This window comes from Chlorocebus sabaeus, chromosome 11 (assembly GCF_047675955.1).
Source record: "Chlorocebus sabaeus isolate Y175 chromosome 11, mChlSab1.0.hap1, whole genome shotgun sequence".
NCBI lineage: Eukaryota > Metazoa > Chordata > Mammalia > Primates > Cercopithecidae > Chlorocebus > Chlorocebus sabaeus.
This window is the reverse complement of record NC_132914.1, coordinates 105,661,725-105,680,391: the sequence shown is the minus strand read 5'-3', so window position 1 is coordinate 105,680,391 and position 18,667 is coordinate 105,661,725. Positions and strand designations below refer to the sequence as shown.

The following is an 18,667-nucleotide window of genomic DNA, read 5'->3' as shown; positions in this document are numbered from 1 at the left end:
GGCTGAATGTTTTTTAAACTACCTTAGGAGTACTATGCAGGCACAGATAGTTCAGAATGAACCACTTACATACTACACCTATGCAGAACAGAGCATTCAGAAATTTCTTCCCTAAAGTTCGGCTCATCTATGACTTTGGTTCTTAAAAGTCAGGGGCTCTGGAATTACCTGCCCAGACAGAAGTCAGAAACTTGGGCCTAGAAATCTGCATTTTAAACTCATTCCCGAGGTGCTCTTCACGTATCTTTAGGGTGCTAAGCCAATGCTTCTTAGATTTGAGCAACCAGTGAAATTACAAAAAGAATCTTCAAGACTCACTTTGAGCTGTCAACTATCATCTCACAAAGAACAATGAAAAGCGATAATCATCTCCTTTCATCCTTGTTCCAAAAAAATATTATGTGTATTTGTCTTTGGAAAAAATCTTGTACATGACCTTTACTGTTGTTTGCTTGGAGAGCTGTGTATGTCGTTGCGGTCCAACATCTGGGAACTCCAAGGGGCTTTGGGCACCACTTTGGAATGAATGATGGGCCCAAGAGACAAGGCTTATTAGAGAACACCATTATCTTCCATTGTTTTATTATTTTTTATATATATAGATAAGCAGATCTGTTTTATGTACAACAATTAGTTCTATCAAATATTCAGACAAAGGCATTCTACTGGTAATTTCCCCCCAAATCAATTCCGGTAAAATTAGATACCTATGCACTTCATGGGCTATCAACACTTGCGACTTATCAATTTCAGTTCTGAGGTCATACACACAATTCAAAATATACATTAACTAGGTTAAGGCGATAAAAGTGGACTGAAAGAAACCACGGGATTAAGAACAATGAAACTGTGTATTTTGCTTGCATGAGAGTCATAATGTGAACAGCAAGTATTGTGCGTATCTCATAGCTCTTCAGTGGAGAGGGAGCGGCTTCTGAACATCTAAGGTGATTGCACGGCAGGTGGGAAACAGCTGGTGTGGCCTGCTGGAGGCTTCGCCAAGGGAGGGCTCATTTCTTCTCTGCTTCTCCTTTTTTGGGTTCTTGTTTCAATTTGTAATCAGCCAGGGCGGCCTTGATTGCATCTTCAGCCAGCACTACAGGTAATGGAAGGAAAGAAGCCTAAGTTTCTAGATGCGAAAGAAGTGGTTTTGGGAATAGAAACTTTAAGAGCTTGGAGGAAGTGGTGCTGGTGGGGACTAACGGGGTAACCAAGCCAGAAAGCTGGGGTGAGGAGTTGCCGGGCAGGTCAGCAGCTGCTTCCTGAGCTGAGTTACTCCTGTGGCTAATCCTGGAGACAGACTAGGGTTTAAATATCTGTGATCCCAGGCTAGTTCCTTAGCCTCTTCAAACCTACTTTCTACTCTATAGAACTGGGATAATCATGCTTTTCTTGCCAGGATAGTGTAGGGACTTACAGAGATGTCTAACACATAGTAGGGACACAGCAAATGTTAGTTCTTGCCTGCTCCCATCAAAGTCTGGCTTTGGACAAAATCATGTCATGATAAAAAGTTGACATGACCTTTGGAAAAAAAATCATGTCAATCTGTTGATGGGATGGCATTTGCCACATCACCCTCTAGTGATCGAGAGTTTGACCACTTTTATTTAGGAGTCAATATTCAAAGTGAGGCTATGGGGAAAATAAAAACCGAGAGAGCTAGAATGACAGCAGAAAGCAAGCAAATAGCAGAGAAAGGTTTCAGTACCTAAAAATGCCTAATAAAAGGGCTAGAGATTTCCTGAAACCATGTGAAAATGTTTACAAGTGATGACCTTTCTTTATGGATACTTAAAATTCCAGATCAAGTGGAAAGAACTTGGGTCTGACCAGGCTTCCTGAAGAATGAGTTAGTGTGTCTGCCCCGGCACCTGGCTCTTCTCCTTGTGAGTATTACCCCGGCAAGAGGCCTGACTCTCTGCTGATTTTTAACTAATTTGGTTAGTAAACCTCCATCGATGCATTAAGGCTAATGTTTCTCATTCCTTCTTTCCCTGAGAAGGTTAAGAAATGATGGAAAAAGCATTAGATTTAATACAGAGACCAAACTGGAAAGTCAAGTACAAGTCTTAAGGCATCTGAGCTTTTTTTTTAGGATAGCAGAGAGGGGGACATTGTACAACTGGGCTTAGTTGTTCCATATATACAGATGCAGACCCTGACAGTAATAGCATCCAGACAGGAAGTGAAGAAATACACAGGAAACAGGATTATGGAGAAAGCTGAGTTTTCTCCTCTGCTAGAAACAGCAGATTCTGAAATCAAAGATTGTAGCTTAAATTCTGGCTCTCCCACTTATTAGCCATGTGACGTGGGTGTCTCAACCCAAGCCTCAGCTCCTTCATCCATAAGAGGAAAGTAATGACATCTACTGTGCACTCAAGGATATCTGTGAGGTTTAGAAATGACGCCCATCAAGTGCTCAGTATGATGGCTGGTGCATATCTCCTTCTGGCATGATCCTCTTAGGGATGAATGTGAGACCATGGGGGCTCTAACCCTCTGCAGGTTGTAAGGACAGACTCATGAGCTCTAATTCTGAGGGTTATAAACATGGGCTCCATGACCTAAAAGGACTGTTGCAAATGCAAGTTGAAATTACTGCCAAATGTCCCAGCTGACTGGTATGGAGAGCAGAGACTTACTGGAGCAGTGCAGTTTCACGGGAGGAAGGCAGAGCTCCTTGGCGATATCTGTGTTTTTGATAGTCAAGGCTTCCTCCACCTGAGAGGCATAATGGAAAGACGGGCAGTTTTAGCAATGCTTTATCTTGTGAGGGCCAGACAATAAAAAAGGGAGGCCAAAAAGGCCCTCGGGGTTGGTGGGGATAATTTCTGTTTAATAACTCAAAGGGCTGAGGGTCTTCTCAGGACTCCCACTTTATCAAAGCTGCAGCTGGGATTCTCAAGCATGAAGTATACACAGCTGCACTGCCTGGCTTGGGTAAGCAAAGACCGCCCAGACACTTCTATAAGCCAGGAGTGGAACTGGTGAGAAGTCTCTTAGGGATCTGCTTGTGGCCTGTGTCAGGAATCTTTTCCTTAAAAGGTAGTGATTTCCGATACTGGTTTTGTGAATATCAGCTTCTCTGATGTCCTCATACGAAATGTTAGAATAAATCCTTTTGACTAGAAGTGCCAAATGGCATCAGAGAGGTTGGGAAGATGTCAGGTAAGTGGCACAGTGGCAGGAGCACAGCCGGGTCAGGCTGAACGCTCTCTCTGGTGTCACCCTTTGCCTATAGGAGCATCTCCTCCAGATCAACTGAGGAGGATGCCTGGGGTCTGGTTGACAGCCCGGGGGGATAATGTGAGGCAAGCAGATCCTCGCCCATGTGGAACAGTGCCCCACTGCCTTACAGAAAACCAGATTTCCCAACAGCTGGGCTCCTTGGCTAGTCTGACTATTGTTCAGTTTCCCAATTCTGCTAACCCTTCTTGGCTGATTCAGGTTCTGCTCCTGAAACTCAGATGGGCGATCTCAAGGTTAAAGAAATGTTCTCTCTCCCATTTTCTGATCACAATTCACAGTCACCTAAGGGCCAGGTTCTGGGAGCATAAGTGCCTTGTCTCATTTCTCCCTTCACCTGACGACAGTTCCTGACAAATCACTTCAGAGCTACCTCCTGCCAGAGCAGGTTAGTTCTGAGCTTTCTGGCTCTCAGGAGCTTGCCAGCCAGAAGGCCGTGAGCCACAGGAAGCAGGTGGCACGTGGCCTGGCAAACCGCTCTGCCGTGGAGCTGGCCAGCTCCCAAGCATGCTCCTCCATGACTCAGCTCCCTGCACCTGGTCCCTTGGGGCAGCAAAGATGAGTGCCTTGCTGGTTGGCTTTTCTGAGAGGTTCTGACAGCAACTGGATTTTAGAAAGTCCAGCTCTTCACTGCTTTTGGGACCTTTGACCTCTGCAGCTACCAGGGAAAGACACTTCGGAGAGAAAGAGATGAAAGAGAAGTTCTAGCTCTTTATTATCTCTGCCTTTAGAGGGCTTGCGATCAGCCACCTGGATCACTGTTCTGATTTCGTTGTTCACTTTGCCCCTACCCTTGCTGTGTTTTTGATTCTTTAATCCCTCTTTTAACACAGGCTAGTTTATTTCACCAATCCTTGTAAGCCACCTAGAACCCTTTCTGAAACATGAGAGGAAATAAGCAAGAAAATAACTACCATATAACAACTCTCTGACTTGACAAATTATAAGAGTATTAGTAACCTTAGAGAAAGCCAAAGATTTCTTTTAAATTCTATTTTGTTAGAGGGACAGGTGAGAATCTTTTTTGTATGTAATTAACACCCAAACGAACAAACAAACAAAATGATCAACAAGAAAAAAACCCAAACAACATCTAGAATGATCCATAATTCCCAATTTGAAGAATTAATATAATCAACATCTGTATAGTAGAAACTTAAAAAATTTAGAATATTAAAAAACAGTCATGGTTACTTGTTTTTGACCCATTAGACCCGTCAAGAAACAGGCTTGGGGTGAATGCAATTTCATTCTGTCAGATTTGTGAGCAACCTTACCGTCTTTCCTTTCACCCATTCAGTGGCTAATGAGCTGGAGGCAATTGCAGAACCACAGCCAAATGTTTTAAACCTAGCATCCACAATTTTCCCCTTTTCATCCACTTGAATCTAGAAAAGAGACAAGAATTAAGTGGTGAGTCCTGGGACCACCCTCTGGAACTTAGCACTCATGAAGATTCACTGGGGCCTTCCTCAAGGGCTTTGGGCTTGCTTTCCATACTAAGTGATGGCATTAATTACTGATTTTGCCTTGTTTCAGCTCAGTGATGAAAAGTGAAATGCAGGGACAACTATCCAGGCCCAACTGACAAAGATCAGCTGAAAAATATGTCCCTCCACCCCAGTATTATTTTGTTTTGCAACTCTGGCTTGCATTTTGGCTATGAACTTCTATTTGAGGCAGTCTGCTCACAGCTGCTGGGGCAATCTGCCTCTTTAAATACTAAGAGAGTCCACAATAAAGGTCTCTGGTTAATACTTTTTTCTTGGGCAGCAGATTATATTTAGTGGTTTCCTCCTGTTTTGTTTCTGTATTCCAAGATAGGTATGAAGATCTGGCAAGCTGTCCACTCACCATGAAGCAGCAGATTGGCGCTACAACAACAGTGTACCCAAAGCACTAGACACTATCTTCATGTTGCTCCCAATCTGGGGACAGGTTTAATTTACTGTGTTTCTTATCTCATTGGGGACTGCTAGCTCACTGGGATTTTCCTTTGATCAGTAAAATTCACAAAACTCTTTCGTTGGCTGAAGTTGGAATTTAAACTTATACAGTGAGTACAAAAATGAGATTACTCTTCTATTTCGGAAAAAGTCGGCATAGTACACTAGCCTAGCAGGAGAGCTACAATTGAGGCCCTGTTCCAATCATGTCTAACATGGACTCATCCCATCTCACAGGAATAAAGAGACCGAGTGAAATGCTGTATGTGCAAGTGCTTTGTAAACTTAAAGGGATTATTGTTATCACTATTAAAGACTAGCCATACCTGTAATTTCATTACGTCACCACATGCTGGAGCCCCCACCAGTCCAGTTCCAACATTTTTAGATGTCTTGTCAAGGGACCCCACGTTTCTAGGATTTTCATAATGATCAACAACCTAAAATGAGAGGGTTAAGATAAATCGTGTTCACTCTCTATTGGTACTGGTCTCTGGTATGATGGCAAGCTCCTGGAAGTCAGCATCTTGAACCTGGCAGGCAATCACCAAATTTCACCTGAGTAGAAAGGTCTACACTCATGTCAGTGAGAATCATTTGTGACCCCCAATTCCTTTTGTGTCTCCTCTACAACTACTTCACAGATTAGCGATACCTAGAAGAAAAGAAAAATCAGTGAAATCATGTCTTAATTCCATAGGGTTTTTACAAAAATACTTGACTTTTACCCACCAGACTTGGGCTCAAACAGCAGTTTTGTTATTTTCAAATAAAAACGATCCTCAAAGGATGATTACTATTTAAAAATTCTAAAAATAACTATGGCCCAGGAAGGGAAAACTTTTAGAAGCCTTAAGGTGACTGTTACACAGAGAACAATGCTATGGAATGTGTACGTTTATGTGTCTTTTAAAATAAAAACAGTGCCATTACCGTATTTCAGAGCCTGTCATCACCCTAGTGCAGCAGCGCACCCTGGCTGCTGAAAGGCTGCTAGTCCAAGTTTCCTAGGGGTGTACCCTCAACAAAACACACCCCCGGGACGGGGAGGAGTGAAGAAGCCCTTGGAGAAAGGGCAGAGGCCAGATCAGAATCAATATCCATTCGAACTGGCACACAGAAGGCCTTAATGTGGTTACTGGTTAGTAGTAAGCACCCCGATCTTCCAGTCCCCTTTTCCTCCCCATCTGACTAAGGATTTTGACTCCAAGTAAAGGCCCCTATAGGATAGTATCTAACGGAGGGACTTTTTGTGCCACATTGATTTATGGCATTCTTTAGTTGTTTCTAGAGTGGGAGTCTCACGTCTGGGGGACTTCGCGTCACCAGACAGCAAGGGGCTGCAAACTATGCATCCATCCCTCCTTCCCCGCCAAAAAAACCCCCCCAAAACAAAACAAAAACACTACGCATGTTGGTTACAAGCCTGACTCCCCTATGCACTCCTAAAGCAGTAACAGAAACGGTCTCCTCGTGCTGGGGCCTATGTGCCAGGAACCATGACAGGACTCCACGCACAGTATCCTTTGTAAGAGACAGCTGAGAGTCCCTCATTTACACCTGGGGAAAAAAGTTCAGAGAGGCGCAGTGACTAGCGCAAGGTCATCTGGCCAGGGCAGCAAAGTGGCTGAAGCCGCAGCCCGCTCCGGGGGTGTGTCTGTCCCTGGACTCTAAAAGACAAGTCCCAACAGGACCCTGCCTCCTGGGCTGTTGGCGAATTTAAAGTTGGGACGCACGAAGTCGCGGCCAGCGGCGGGGCCCCCTGGAAGTCGCAGCCCGATGAGCGGTAACTGTTGTTTATCAGTTGCAGTGAGCCTCACTGCGTAGCAAGGGAAAGTGAGTCAGGGCAAAGACGTGGGAGGCGACAGCTAGTCCTGGCTGCGTAGAACCCCGCGGCCGCCGCTCCAGCCCAGGCCTCCGCCGAGTCGCGCGTGTCACCTCGTTTGTCCCTACCTTCTTGTGATAGAGTCGGGCCGGGGCCGACAGCTCCCGGGCGGGCAGGCGGGGGCTCCGGAGCAGCAGAACCGAAGCTGCCCGTCTCAGACGGCCAGCTCCAGCTGCCGCCATCTTGCCGGCTTGCGCCTGCGCCAGTCCAGAGCGATGCCGAGGGGCGGGGCGCGTCTGCGAGTCGGCTCCGAGCTGGGAGCGCGCCTCTCTGGCGTCACCGAGGCTTTGCGCCTGCGCCTTACCGTTCCGTGCAAGCGTCCGCCCTCTGGCCCCGCCTTGACCACGCCTCTCGGGGGCGGGCGGGGTCGGGAGCGGGAAGGTCTGAAGTCGCTGAAAGGCTTGTCCTGGGTACTGGATTCTGGTTGAGAGAGGACCTCAGGCTTCTGCAGTGTGGGAATGCGGCGCAGAGGACCACCGAGTCCACTTTTCCTAACCCTATTTTGCAGCTAAGGAAGCTGAGATTCAGGGCAGTTTGGTCACTCCGTCCAAGGTCGCTTAGGGCTTAGGTTCAATTAGAATTCGAACTTGGGTAGTCCTGGGTTAGAATCCTGGTTCGGTTCCTTCCTGGCTGTGTGTCCCTAGACAAATGGTACCGGCTCGCTAAGTCTGAATTTCCCTTTTGTATTAATTCGAGGACAATTCCTTCATCATGAAGCCAGCATCTGTGTCGAGTACCTACTATGTGTCAAGGCACTCTACTAGACCCGGGGATCCAACGGAAAGCAAAACAGACGTAATTCCTGCCCATTAAGCTTGCTAATGAGGGAGCAAGGTAGAGATAGAGACACACTCCAGTACTTGCTTACCTCAACAATGGGAAGCTTAAGAAGGAAACGAACACCATGTCCTGATTGAAAAAAAATGAGTGTCTATTTTTCTCTCTAAAACAACAGCAAATTCAATTTATATGTCGGTGCCTAGCAATTAAAAGAAATGCGTATTTACTGTTGGTTTGCAGTATGTGAGCTTATAAAACCGGAAAACTCAAGTGTATTTAACGCCTCCTAGGTACCAGACGTTTACATAAAGGGGAAGAATTTCTTTGGGGAATGGATTTTTCTCTTGAATGGTGAAATCGATCCTTCCCCGAGGACCTGCAGTTTTCTTTGCGTTTGAGGTGCAGTTGCTGGGGAGACTAAACCCAAGCGCCAGGTCACACTAGGCGATAAGTAAGGTATTTTTTCTAAGAATTACTTTGACCTTCTCAAGATGGCGCCAATTTCTTTACTACAGACACCACTCTCGCTCCATGACTTCCTCTATGGCCTCCACTTCCTGCCCAAAGACCCAACTTCTGTCCGAAGTTGTGACGGAACGTATGCCATGATAATGAGTTTTTTCTCTGGTGGGAGTTTTTACAGGGGTGTAAAATAAAATGAATTTAGTGCATGTGGAAATTTTCTCGTTATCTAAGGTTCCCAGTTTCCCTTTCAGTGTCAAGAAAGCGGGCTTTTGATAAGGCGCGCGCCGCGGGCAGCCTCTGCCTCAGCGGGTCTTCGGCGGCCGCGGGAAGACCCGAGAGTCATTAGAAGCGCAAGATGGCGACTGCGGCCGCAACCTCGGCTTCAGAACCCGAGGCTGAGTCCAAGGCTGGGCCCAAGGCTGATGGAGAGGAGGATGAGGTTAAGGCGGCCAGGACAAGAAGGAAGGTGTTATCGCGGGCTGTGGCCGCTGCGACATACAAGACCGTAGGGCCAGGGTGGGATCAGCAGGAGGAAGGCGTGAGCGAGAGCGATGGGGATGAGTACGCCATGGCTTCCTCCGCGGAGAGCTCCCCCGGGGAGTACGAGTGGGAATATGACGAAGAGGAGGAGAAGAACCAGCTGGAGATTGAGAGACTGGAGGAGCAGGTGGGCCCGGGGGTGGGCAGCGGGCACCTTCCAGCCTTTCAGGTCCTCAGGTCCCCGTGTCCTGGCCCGCCTCCCTGGTTCTCGGCGGCCATAAAGCCGCCAGGGCTGCAAACCCCTTTTTCATGACCGTAGCTCCTGTCATTTGAGTGCTTACTGCGTGCCCAGTGCTTTGCAAATGTTATCCCATTGAATCCTCCTCACCACCCTGTGAAGGAAGCCCTGTTATCTATCCCCATTTTACTGGAGGAAACTGAGGTTCGTGGAGGAAAGTCTCTTGCTCAAGATAATACTTCCTGCAAGTCAGGCCTCGTACTTTGATCCCATTCCAGAACTACCCCTCGTAGCCACACGTCCAACAGTAGAAATACACGCATTCACAAGAGACTGTTATTTTGTTGTGTAGGAATGACGGCGGTGATGAAACTTGTGGTAGGAAAAATATTGACCGCGATGGTGATAATAGAAATGGAAAGATTTGCTGGTTCTGGAAGTTAAGGCCTCAGTTCTAGCTGTTCCACCCTTGTATGTCCTTGTGAGAATTTCTTAATTTCTCTGATCCTCTCGGTTTCCTCATCTGCAGATTGGGAGCAACATTGTCTGCATAATATAATTGTTGTAAGAGTAAATATAGCCCAGTGCCTAGCATCTAGTCATAACATGGTCTCTCGTTGGTAACCTTACGAGGTGCTGATATCTACTGTATAATCCAGGATCTCAGCAGGAAATAGGTGGCACATTTAGATTAGGATGATCTGAGAGAAAGTAAAGGTGTGGGTAGGGAAATCAGGAGTGAAGATTTAGTATCCCATGGCTAGTAACTCCAGAACCTGGTGTCCATCTTTGGGCCTGAAGGGGTGAAGGGAGTGATCTGAGTTGTGTGGAGAGGGCACCTGAGACCTGCTGATAACTTTGTTCAAGGGATGCAGCCCCAGTTTCCTGTCAAGGATTGGGGTGGGGGAAGAAATACCTTGACCTCCCTTTCTTCCTTCCACCAAACTTCTTCTGCTGGTGCCTTCTGCTGGGCAGACCCATCTGGAAGCTGAAGAGCCAGAAAACCTGTATATGGGGTCTATACTCGGGGACACAGGGCAGGGAGGAGAGGGTAGGGTATGTTTGGAGGGGGCAAACAGAAGAGATGGAGCACATTCCCCCCTTTTTTTTTTTTTGAGACAAGAGTCTCGCCCTGTCACCCAGGCTGGAGTGCAGTGGCACCATCTCGTCTCACTGCAAACTCTGCCTCCCTGGTTGAAGCGATTCTCCTGCCTCAGCCTTCCCAGTAGCTGGGATCCAGGCATGCCCCATTGTGCCTGGCTAATTTCTGTATTTTTAGTAGAGGTGGGGTTTCACCATGTTGGCCGGGCTTCTCTTGAATTCCTGACCTCAGGTGATCCACGCACCTTGGCCTCCCATAATGCTGGGGTTACAGGCCTGAGCCACTACGCCCGGCCCACGTTCTCTTTTTACAGATGAAGAAACAGAGGTTCAGAACAAATGATGAAATGATTTGCTTTAAGTCGTTCATAGTGGGATTTACACTGAAAATGTGGACTAGATGCCACACTGGATGTGAAATCACTCAGTGAATGTGAAGTTGCTAATCTAGGTTACTCATTAAACGTTGCTGAGTGTCAGTTTCCTTATAATACTCCCTCTGGCACTGATATTTTTGTTACATTATGAGATAGTGATGTCATCCATTGGTATAGCTTGTCCCACCCATTACATTTGATTGACAGAGGAACCAGTTGGGGTTGGCAGGTAGTTACCATTTCTACTTTTTATAAATAAGTGTACTGAAGCTAGTTTAGTCTTATTCAGCAAGTACAGCGTGACACTGCGTACCAGATTGACTGTGTCACTGCCCTTGTTGATATCATTTCTTCAGACTGCTAGTCCTGGGCCTTTCGATGAGCCTATTCTGTGAGGTGGGGGAAAGAGAGGTTTGGGAACAGAGAGGTTAAGTCCTTGATGAGGGTACACAGCTTGCTAAGGAGCAAGAAAGAGGAGAGCAGAGGTCTCCTGGCCACTAGTACTCTGCAGTTGCCTGTCCTGCCACAAATCACCAAGGGTGGGATGGAGTTTAGAATGTGACCACACAGGATGGGACCTGGCAAGTGATGAATTGAAGACCCTCTGGCCTTATGCTCTTTGTCCTGGGGTCTAGAAATGGACATTTCCAGTTTCTCCAAGCCTCCCACCCACCTCACCTGGTCCCACAGCTGCTGCTTCCTGCCGTAGCTGCTCTTATGGTAGAGCATCATGATGAATCGCTTCCAAATAGGTCTGGGAGAAACTTGGCCTCGCCATATTTGAAAGTTCTGGTTCTCATACCTGAGTGTTTCTGAGAGAGCGTCTCACTCTTGCCCAGGCTGGAGTAGTGGCGTGATCATGGCTCACTGCAGCTGGGACCTGCCAGGCTCAAGTGATCCTCCCAGCTCATCCTTCAAAGTAGCTCGGACTACAGACATGAGCCCCCACGCCTGGCTAATTAAAATTTATTTTTGTAGAGATGGGTTCTTACTATGCTGCCCAGGTAGATGTTAAATTCCTGAGCTCAAGTCATCCTCCTGCCTCAGCATCCCAAAGTTCTCAGATCACAGGCACAAGCTACCACACGTGGCCACGATTATATTTTATGGAAGCTGGCAGTTTGCTATGGTATCTGTGTAACAAAAGCAAATATTTTCCATTATTTGTGTTTGTGTGCTAGAACTAAAAGTGGCACTTCATGGTCGCTTCAGCAGATTTGTCAGTGCAGCAGTACAGAGACTATGGCTTTGCAACCCTGTGTGATCCCCAGCCTTCCTTTGAGTAGTGGAAAGGCCTTGGACAAGTTATTTCAGCTCGCAGAGCCTTGGGTGTTCCAGTTAGTAAAATGAAGGTTGTAATAGTGCTTTCCTCACAGGGCTGTTGTGGGGTGCGGCACAATGTGGGTAAAGCTCCTGGCACGGTTTGGTACATGATAGTTGCTGCTCCATTCTCCCTTCCCTGCCTTTCCCTTGATCGCACCAGTTGTTTTCTTTCCATCAGACCTCTCTTATTTCTCCCCCTTTCTAGTACAGGTAGGTGTAACACTTTCTTCACATTGCTAGGGAGTTCAATCAGTTAACGTATCATTTTGTGATTGGTTAAGTTTCCTTTAAAGCATCTATGTTATTAATCCCAGCTACTCGGGAGGCTGAGGCAGGAGAATCACTTAAACCCGGGAGGCAGAGCTTGCAGTGAACTGAGATCACACCACTGCACTCCAGCCTGGGTGACAGAGCAAGACTCCATCTCAAAAAAAAAAAAAGGTCATTAATGATGTTCTAAGACCAGAATAGACCAGCATATTTATCATTTATCAGTATAGGTTGAACTATGTAGAAATAGCTCTTTTAAATGCATTTCAGTATGTATTTAATATATGTACTTTCAGAGTATTTGTCCTTATATAGCAACTTCATCATTTTACCCTAAAAATCAGAAGTTTACACCAAAAGCCACACCTTAAAGGCAGCTTCTTGACTTTAGCGACTTTTACACCTTTTTCTTCTGCTGATCTACACACGGTATTCATGTGAGGGGTGCTTGCATACATAGATATTCGTGACACTGACTGGCAAGTGCTCTCCCACTCCTGTTCGTGCTCCACAAGCACCTCTAGTGAGTTCAGAGTGGTGATGTGGCGCGGAGAGCCTTGAATGTTCTTTAATGAAGAAAGTATATCCTTCTCAAACTTCATCTCTCAAATATCCCAAACTGCGGTTACTTTGTGTGACACACTTGATAACGTGATTTTGAAACATCAATGTGTCAGTGGTAGCCCATTTAAGAACCAGAGCTTTAGCCCAGCTCTTTCATGGTACAAATGAGGAAACAGAACAAGTGGAGATTAGAACACTTGTGTCCTGATCTGGTCCAGTGCTTTTCACCTATCGTGATCATCAGATGAGTTCAGTTTGTCAGCTTTTAGGAGTCATAAGCAGGAGAACATTGCTAAAAGTCTTAAGATTTAAAAATGAGAGCTCTTATCTGTAATTGATTATTATCTTTGGCATGTAATTTGATAAATACAAAGCAGTTCACATCATGTACAAGAGTTTCTCACCAGATGCAGTGGCTCACACCTGTAATCCAGCACTTTGAGAGGCTGAGGCAGGATGATCCCTTGAGCCCAGTAGTTTGAGACCAGACTGGGCAAGATGGTGAGACCCCCCCCTTTACAAAAAATAAATTTAAAAAATGTAGCCGAGTGTGGTGGCGTGCGCTTGTAGTAGCAGCTACTCGAGAGGCTGAGGCGGGAGGATCATTTGAGCCCAGGAATTTGAGGCTGCAGTGATTCATGATTGTGCCACGGCACTCCAGCCTGAGGAAGAGTGAGACCCTGTCTCAAAAAAAAAAAAAAAAAAGAGTTTCTCAAAGTCACTATTTTTCAACCTGGGGGTCACAATTGTAGATCATAAATTTATTTTAGCTGAAACAGCCATTGCCACCTGAGCCATAATGTTTTTCAACTGCATGGGTCTGTTTTGGGCTCTCTCTTCAGTTTGTCTATCCTGTGCCAGTTCCACTGATTAACTTATTGCTAAGGCTTGCTATCTGGTAAGACAAATCCTCCTACCTGATTTTTTTTTTTTTTTCTTTCCCTGCAGGGTGTTTTGGCTCTTTCATATAAATTTTAGGATGATTTTGTCAAGGTCTATGAAAAACCCTGTTGGTTTTTTTATTTGAATTGCATTGAATTTATGGATTATTTAGGGGAGAATTGACGTCTTTGCTATAATGATTATTCTAACCCAGAATATGCATATAACTCCATTTGTCTAGGTATTGAATATTCTTTCTATTTTTGAGACATGGTCTTGCTCTGTTGCCCGGGCTGGAGTGCAGTGGCATGATCTCAGTGCACTGCAACCTCTGCCTGCTGGACTTAAGCGATCTTCTCACCTCATCCTCTTGAGTAGCTGGGACCACAGGCATGTGCTACCACTCAGCTAATTTTTTATAATTTTTGTAGAGACAGAGTTTTGCTGTGTTGCCCCGGCTGGTCTCGAACTCCTGGACTCAAGTGATCTGTGCAGCTTGGCCTCCCAGAGTGCTGGGATTACAGGCGTGAGCCACCGCACCCAGCCAAGTTTTTAATATCTTTCAATCAAGTTTAAAAACATTTTGCCATACAGGTCTCACACATCTTTTGTTAGATGTATTTCTAGGTACTTTATGGTGTTCGATGTTTATGCTATCCTATTTAAAATTACATTTTAAAGCTTGCTGGTTTATAGAAATGTATTTTTTTATTGTAAAAAACACAAACGTAAAATTTGCTATGTTATTCTTAAGTGTACAGTTCAGTAGTGTTAAGTATAGTCAAATTGTTGTGAAGCAGATCTCCAAAGTTTTCATTTGCATAGATGCAACTCTGTACCCATTAAACAGCTCTCCTTCCCCTTCCTTCCCAATCCCCTGGTAACTACCATTGTAGTTTTCTGTCTCTATGAATTTGACTAGATACTTCATATAAGTGGAATCATACAGTATTTGTCTCTTTGTATGTAATTGATTTTTATACATTGCTCTTATTGCTTGTCACCTTGCTAATCATGTTTATTATTTCCAAATGATTTGTTTGTAGATGAGTTTTAGTTTACAGTGATATCATCTGACTATAATTACAGTTCTCATTATTTTCTCTCTTTATATCCGTTTCTTTTCCTTGTCTCATTGTTCCAACCCCAGACCTCCAGTACAGGGTTAAATAGAGGGTGATACTGGGTAGCTTTTTGTGTTTTTTAAAAGGAATTTTAGTATATTATCATTAGGAGTCATATTTATTGTAGATTTTTAAAATCAGGTTAAGGAAGTGCCTTTCTATTCCTAGTTTGCCAGTTCTTAATTTTGACTCATGAATGGATATTTTAATCACATGCTTTTTCTTCATTGAGATAATCATATTTTTTTTTGTCAAATTTGATGGTGGAAAAAATTATACTGGATGATTTTGTAGTGTGAAAACCCTTGCATTCCTGGGATAGACCCAATTTGGTCATTATGTATTGTTCTCTTTATACATTTCTGATTTTTAATTTAATTTAATTTATTTTTTATTTTTTATTTTATTTTTTATTATTATTATTTTTTGAGATGGAGTCTCGCTCTGTCGCCCAGGCTGGAGCGCAATGGTGTGATCTCAGCTCACTGCAACCTCTGCCTCCCGGGTTCAAGTGATTCTCCTGCCTCAGCCTCCCGAGTAGCTGGGACTACAGGCATGTGCCACCACACCCAGCTAATTTTTTGTATTTTTTGGTAGAGATGGGGTTTCACCATGTTGGCCAGGCTGGTCTTGAACTCCTGACCTCGTGATCTGCCCGCTTCAGCCTCCCAAAGTGCTGGGATTACAGGTGTGAGCCACCACGCCTGGCCATCTTGATTTATTTAAAGTGATTTTTAGTGTAATTGCTTTGAATAGTTTTCTCAGTGGTTGCTTTGGGTGTTAAAATATACAGAGTTGACTTACATGGTATCAGTGTTTTACCACTTGAACGAAGTGTGGAAATCTTCCATTTCAGTTCTCTTTCCATCCCCACTTTTAAATAATACTGTGTTGGGTATCAGAAGTTCTTACAATGTTTGTTTCATTACATACGATTTAGAAAGCTCATGAAGAGAGGAGGATACTCATCTGTCATAGTTCCCGTATTTCTGCTCTTACTGTTCTGTTCTTTCTTCCTTTTTGATGCTCTAGGATTCCTTCTTTTAACTTTTCTGTTCAAAGAACTTCCTTTAGCTATTCTTCAAGGGTTGGTCTGCTAGTAACATTCTTTTTGTTTTTCTTTGTCTCAGATATATGGTAACTTAAAATAATTTTAGTTTGAAAAGTTTCAAATGTACAAATAAAACTTTATGTACCTGTCACTTAGCATCAACAGATACTAAACTGCTGCCACTCTTGTTTCTCTAATATGGATTTCCATCTCTTTTTTTGGAGATGGGGTCTTGCTCTGTCACCCAGGCCCAGAGTGCAGTGGCGTAATCTCGGCTCACTGCAACCTCTGTCTCCCAGGCTCAGGTGATCCACTTCAGCCTCCGAAGTAGCTGGGACCGCAGGCGCATACCACAATGTCCGGCTAATTTTTTGTATTTTTGGTAGAGATAGGGTTTGACTATGTTGCTGAGGCTGGTCTCGAACACCTGAGCTCAAGCAATCCACCTGCCTTGGCCTCCCAAAGTGCTGGGATCACAGACGTGAGCCACCGTAACTGGCCTCCATCTTTTTTATTTAGTAAAATGAAAGAGGTCTTACAGTGTACCTCACATGTGCTGAAGGATGTTACAAAATTACCTTTTTGGTTTTTAGTTTTTCTTTTCTTTTTTTTTTTTTTTTTTTTTTTTTTTTTGAGGTGGAGTCTTGCTCTGTCGCCCAGCCTGGAGTGCAGTGGCACTGTCTCGGCTCACTGCAAGCTCCACCTCCTGGGTTCACGCCATTCTCCTGCCTCAGCCTCCCGAGTAGCTGGGACTACAGGCGCCTGCCACCACGCCCGGCTAATTTTTTTTGTATTTTTAGTAGAGATGGGGTTTCACCGTGTTAGCCAGGATGGTCTCGATCTCCTGACCTCGTGATCCTCCCATCTCGGCCTCCCAAAGTGCTGGGATTACAGGCTTGAGCCACCGCGCCCGGCGGTTTTTAGTTTTTCTTAAAGACCAGTGTAATAGTAGAATTTTAAAAAATCTTTGGAAGACCTGGTATGAACTAGAAACAGTAGTGTCCTCATTTTATAGATGAGGAAATAGAGGCTTAGGAAAGTAAATAACTTACCTGAGGTCACATACTTTTTATTTGTTTCATTAGAATGCCTCCTTTATTTCCGAAAGAACCCTGATGTCTTCTAGCAGGAACTATAACAGATTTGAGGGAGCTTTATGTTTGTTTCAAAAGCCTCTTTTATTGTTTTGTTTTCTGCCTGTGGGTATATGCTGGGTTGCTGTTTCAGTGGTTTTCTCAGCACATTTATTTTGTTTGTGGCAGGTATGTGTGTAGTTACCAGTAGTGACAAAAGCTAAGTTACTTGATGATGGCATTTTAAATTTCAACTTGTTTCTTTTCCTGTTAGTTGTCTATCAACGTCTATGACTATAACTGCCACGTGGACTTGATCAGGCTGCTCCGGCTGGAAGGGGAGCTTACCAAGGTGAGGATGGCCCGCCAGAAGATGAGTGAGATCTTTCCCTTGACTGAAGGTAAGCTTCAGCAGTCAGGCTGCTTTTAGAATCAGAAACAAGGCTTGTATATTTGTTTCAATGTTGAAAGTAGGACATGCTCCTTGTAGAAAACTTGGAACATACAGTGTAGTAGAAAGAAGAAAACCCATCAGAGTTAGCTATTTTTAGTTTATTATCTTGTAGTTTTTTGCAAAGTGTAGTTATGATCATATAACACGGATTTTGAATTCTGATTTTTTAATTATAACGTTGTGGTAAACATTTGTAATGTAATTAAACTTGAATCCCATTTCTATTTCCCATTTCAGTATTTATGTATTTAATCCATTCTCTTGAAACCAGAAAATTGTAAATATATTTAAACATTTACAGACAGTTTTTTATGTAAATGTTTCATACATTAATTGTTCCAGAATAGTTGGGCATTTAGGTTATTTCTACTTTTTTGCGTATTAGAAACATAATTGCACTGAACAACTCTTTAGTTCAGTCTTCATGAATATTCATAAGTGATCTTTTGGGCAGTGCTTAGGACACTTTGGTCCTAGATCCCACTCTGCCCCTTTTCCCTTCTGCAAAGCATAACTGCTGAGTGTAGATGCTAGAGTCAGATGACCTAGATTCATTCCTGGCTACATCGTTTACTATCTGTGTGACCTTAAGCAGATTATGTAAACATTCTGAGACTCATTTTTCTAGCAGTTAAATGATGGCAACAGTAGTTTCTGCCTTGTAATGTATGACAGAATAGGATGAGCTATTCTACCTGTAACACTTAACACATGCCTGGCATGTCGTAATCCTTAAATAGATGTTATTATTTTTAGTGTTACTATCACCAGCCTTATAGGATTATGATAAAGACTGAATGAGAAAAGTGCTTTGCCAAATATGAAATGCCTAACAAGTGGAGGATGTTATGATTTTAGTGATTTGATCTTATTTGGAAGCATAAAACCTCCTATGTGCTTAGTTCAGGTTTTAAGAAGTGAATTTCTGGAACAATGCCAGGTTGTGTAAGATGGATGAAACATTTGCGTGCTGATGTTTCTTGGTAAAGTCCCTGCTCTCAGCCTCCCCTTTGGTATTAATGCGGGAAGTACTCTTGTCTCGTAGAGCTCTGGCTGGAGTGGCTGCACGACGAGATCAGCATGGCCCAGGACGGCCTGGACAGAGAGCATGTGTATGACCTCTTTGAGAAAGCTGTGAAGGATTACATTTGTAAGTTACTGTGGACTTTTTTAGGGTATCTGAAAATGTCATGTAGATCAGTCTGCTGTTGAGGACTGTATTATGAGATGCTGCTACCCAGAAAAGGGAACTTTAGTCTAACAATTAGCAAGATTTAAGTTCAGTCGTCTTATCATTGTCTTTGTTCTTTAATTGAGGAAGTGTAGTTTTAAAATAAAAGTGGAAGAAGCACTTGCAGTAAGAGAATGAGTACACTCACACTCAGGATGTATTGACAGAGCT

The 18,667-nt window shown here is 44.1% G+C and overlaps 2 protein-coding genes across 3 annotated transcripts in view; one reads left to right on the top strand and one right to left on the bottom strand.

Moving 5' to 3' along the window:
* Nucleotides 1-563: 563 nt before the first annotated feature.
* ISCU (iron-sulfur cluster assembly enzyme) lies at nt 564-7,321 on the bottom strand. The gene is made up of 5 exons (XM_008004581.3): nt 7,152-7,321; nt 5,525-5,638; nt 4,530-4,640; nt 2,649-2,727; nt 564-1,096 (listed from the first exon to the last, which is right to left on the bottom strand). The coding sequence occupies exons 1-5, from the start codon at nt 7,263-7,265 to the stop codon at nt 1,011-1,013; spliced, it is 504 nt and encodes a 167-aa protein (XP_008002772.1). The 5' UTR covers nt 7,266-7,321; the 3' UTR covers nt 564-1,010.
* Nucleotides 7,322-8,654: 1,333 nt separating this feature from the next.
* Nucleotides 8,655-18,667, top strand: part of SART3 (spliceosome associated factor 3, U4/U6 recycling protein) — a 35,100-nt gene continuing 25,087 nt past the window's right edge. For both annotated transcript variants that reach the window (XM_008004580.3, XM_008004579.3), the window contains exons 1-3: nt 8,655-8,995; nt 17,086-17,212; nt 18,311-18,415. In XM_008004580.3, coding sequence (XP_008002771.1) covers nt 8,684-8,995; nt 17,086-17,212; nt 18,311-18,415 — 544 coding nt within the window. In that variant the 5' untranslated portion in view covers nt 8,655-8,683. The remainder of the gene's footprint in view (nt 8,996-17,085; nt 17,213-18,310; nt 18,416-18,667) is intronic.

Excerpts from the sequence above, each read along its gene's own strand:
- ISCU (XM_008004581.3), bottom strand. The coding sequence starts at position 7,265 with ATGGCGGCAGCTGGAGCTGGCCGTCTGAGACGGGCAGCTTCGGTTCTG. Across the intron at positions 2,728-4,529 it reads AATGGGTGAAAGGAAAGACG|GTGGAGGAAGCCTTGACTAT; the intron begins GTAAGGTTGCTC and ends TATGCCTCTCAG. Across the intron at positions 1,097-2,648 it reads CGTGAAACTGCACTGCTCCA|TGCTGGCTGAAGATGCAATC; the intron begins GTAAGTCTCTGC and ends CATTACCTGTAG.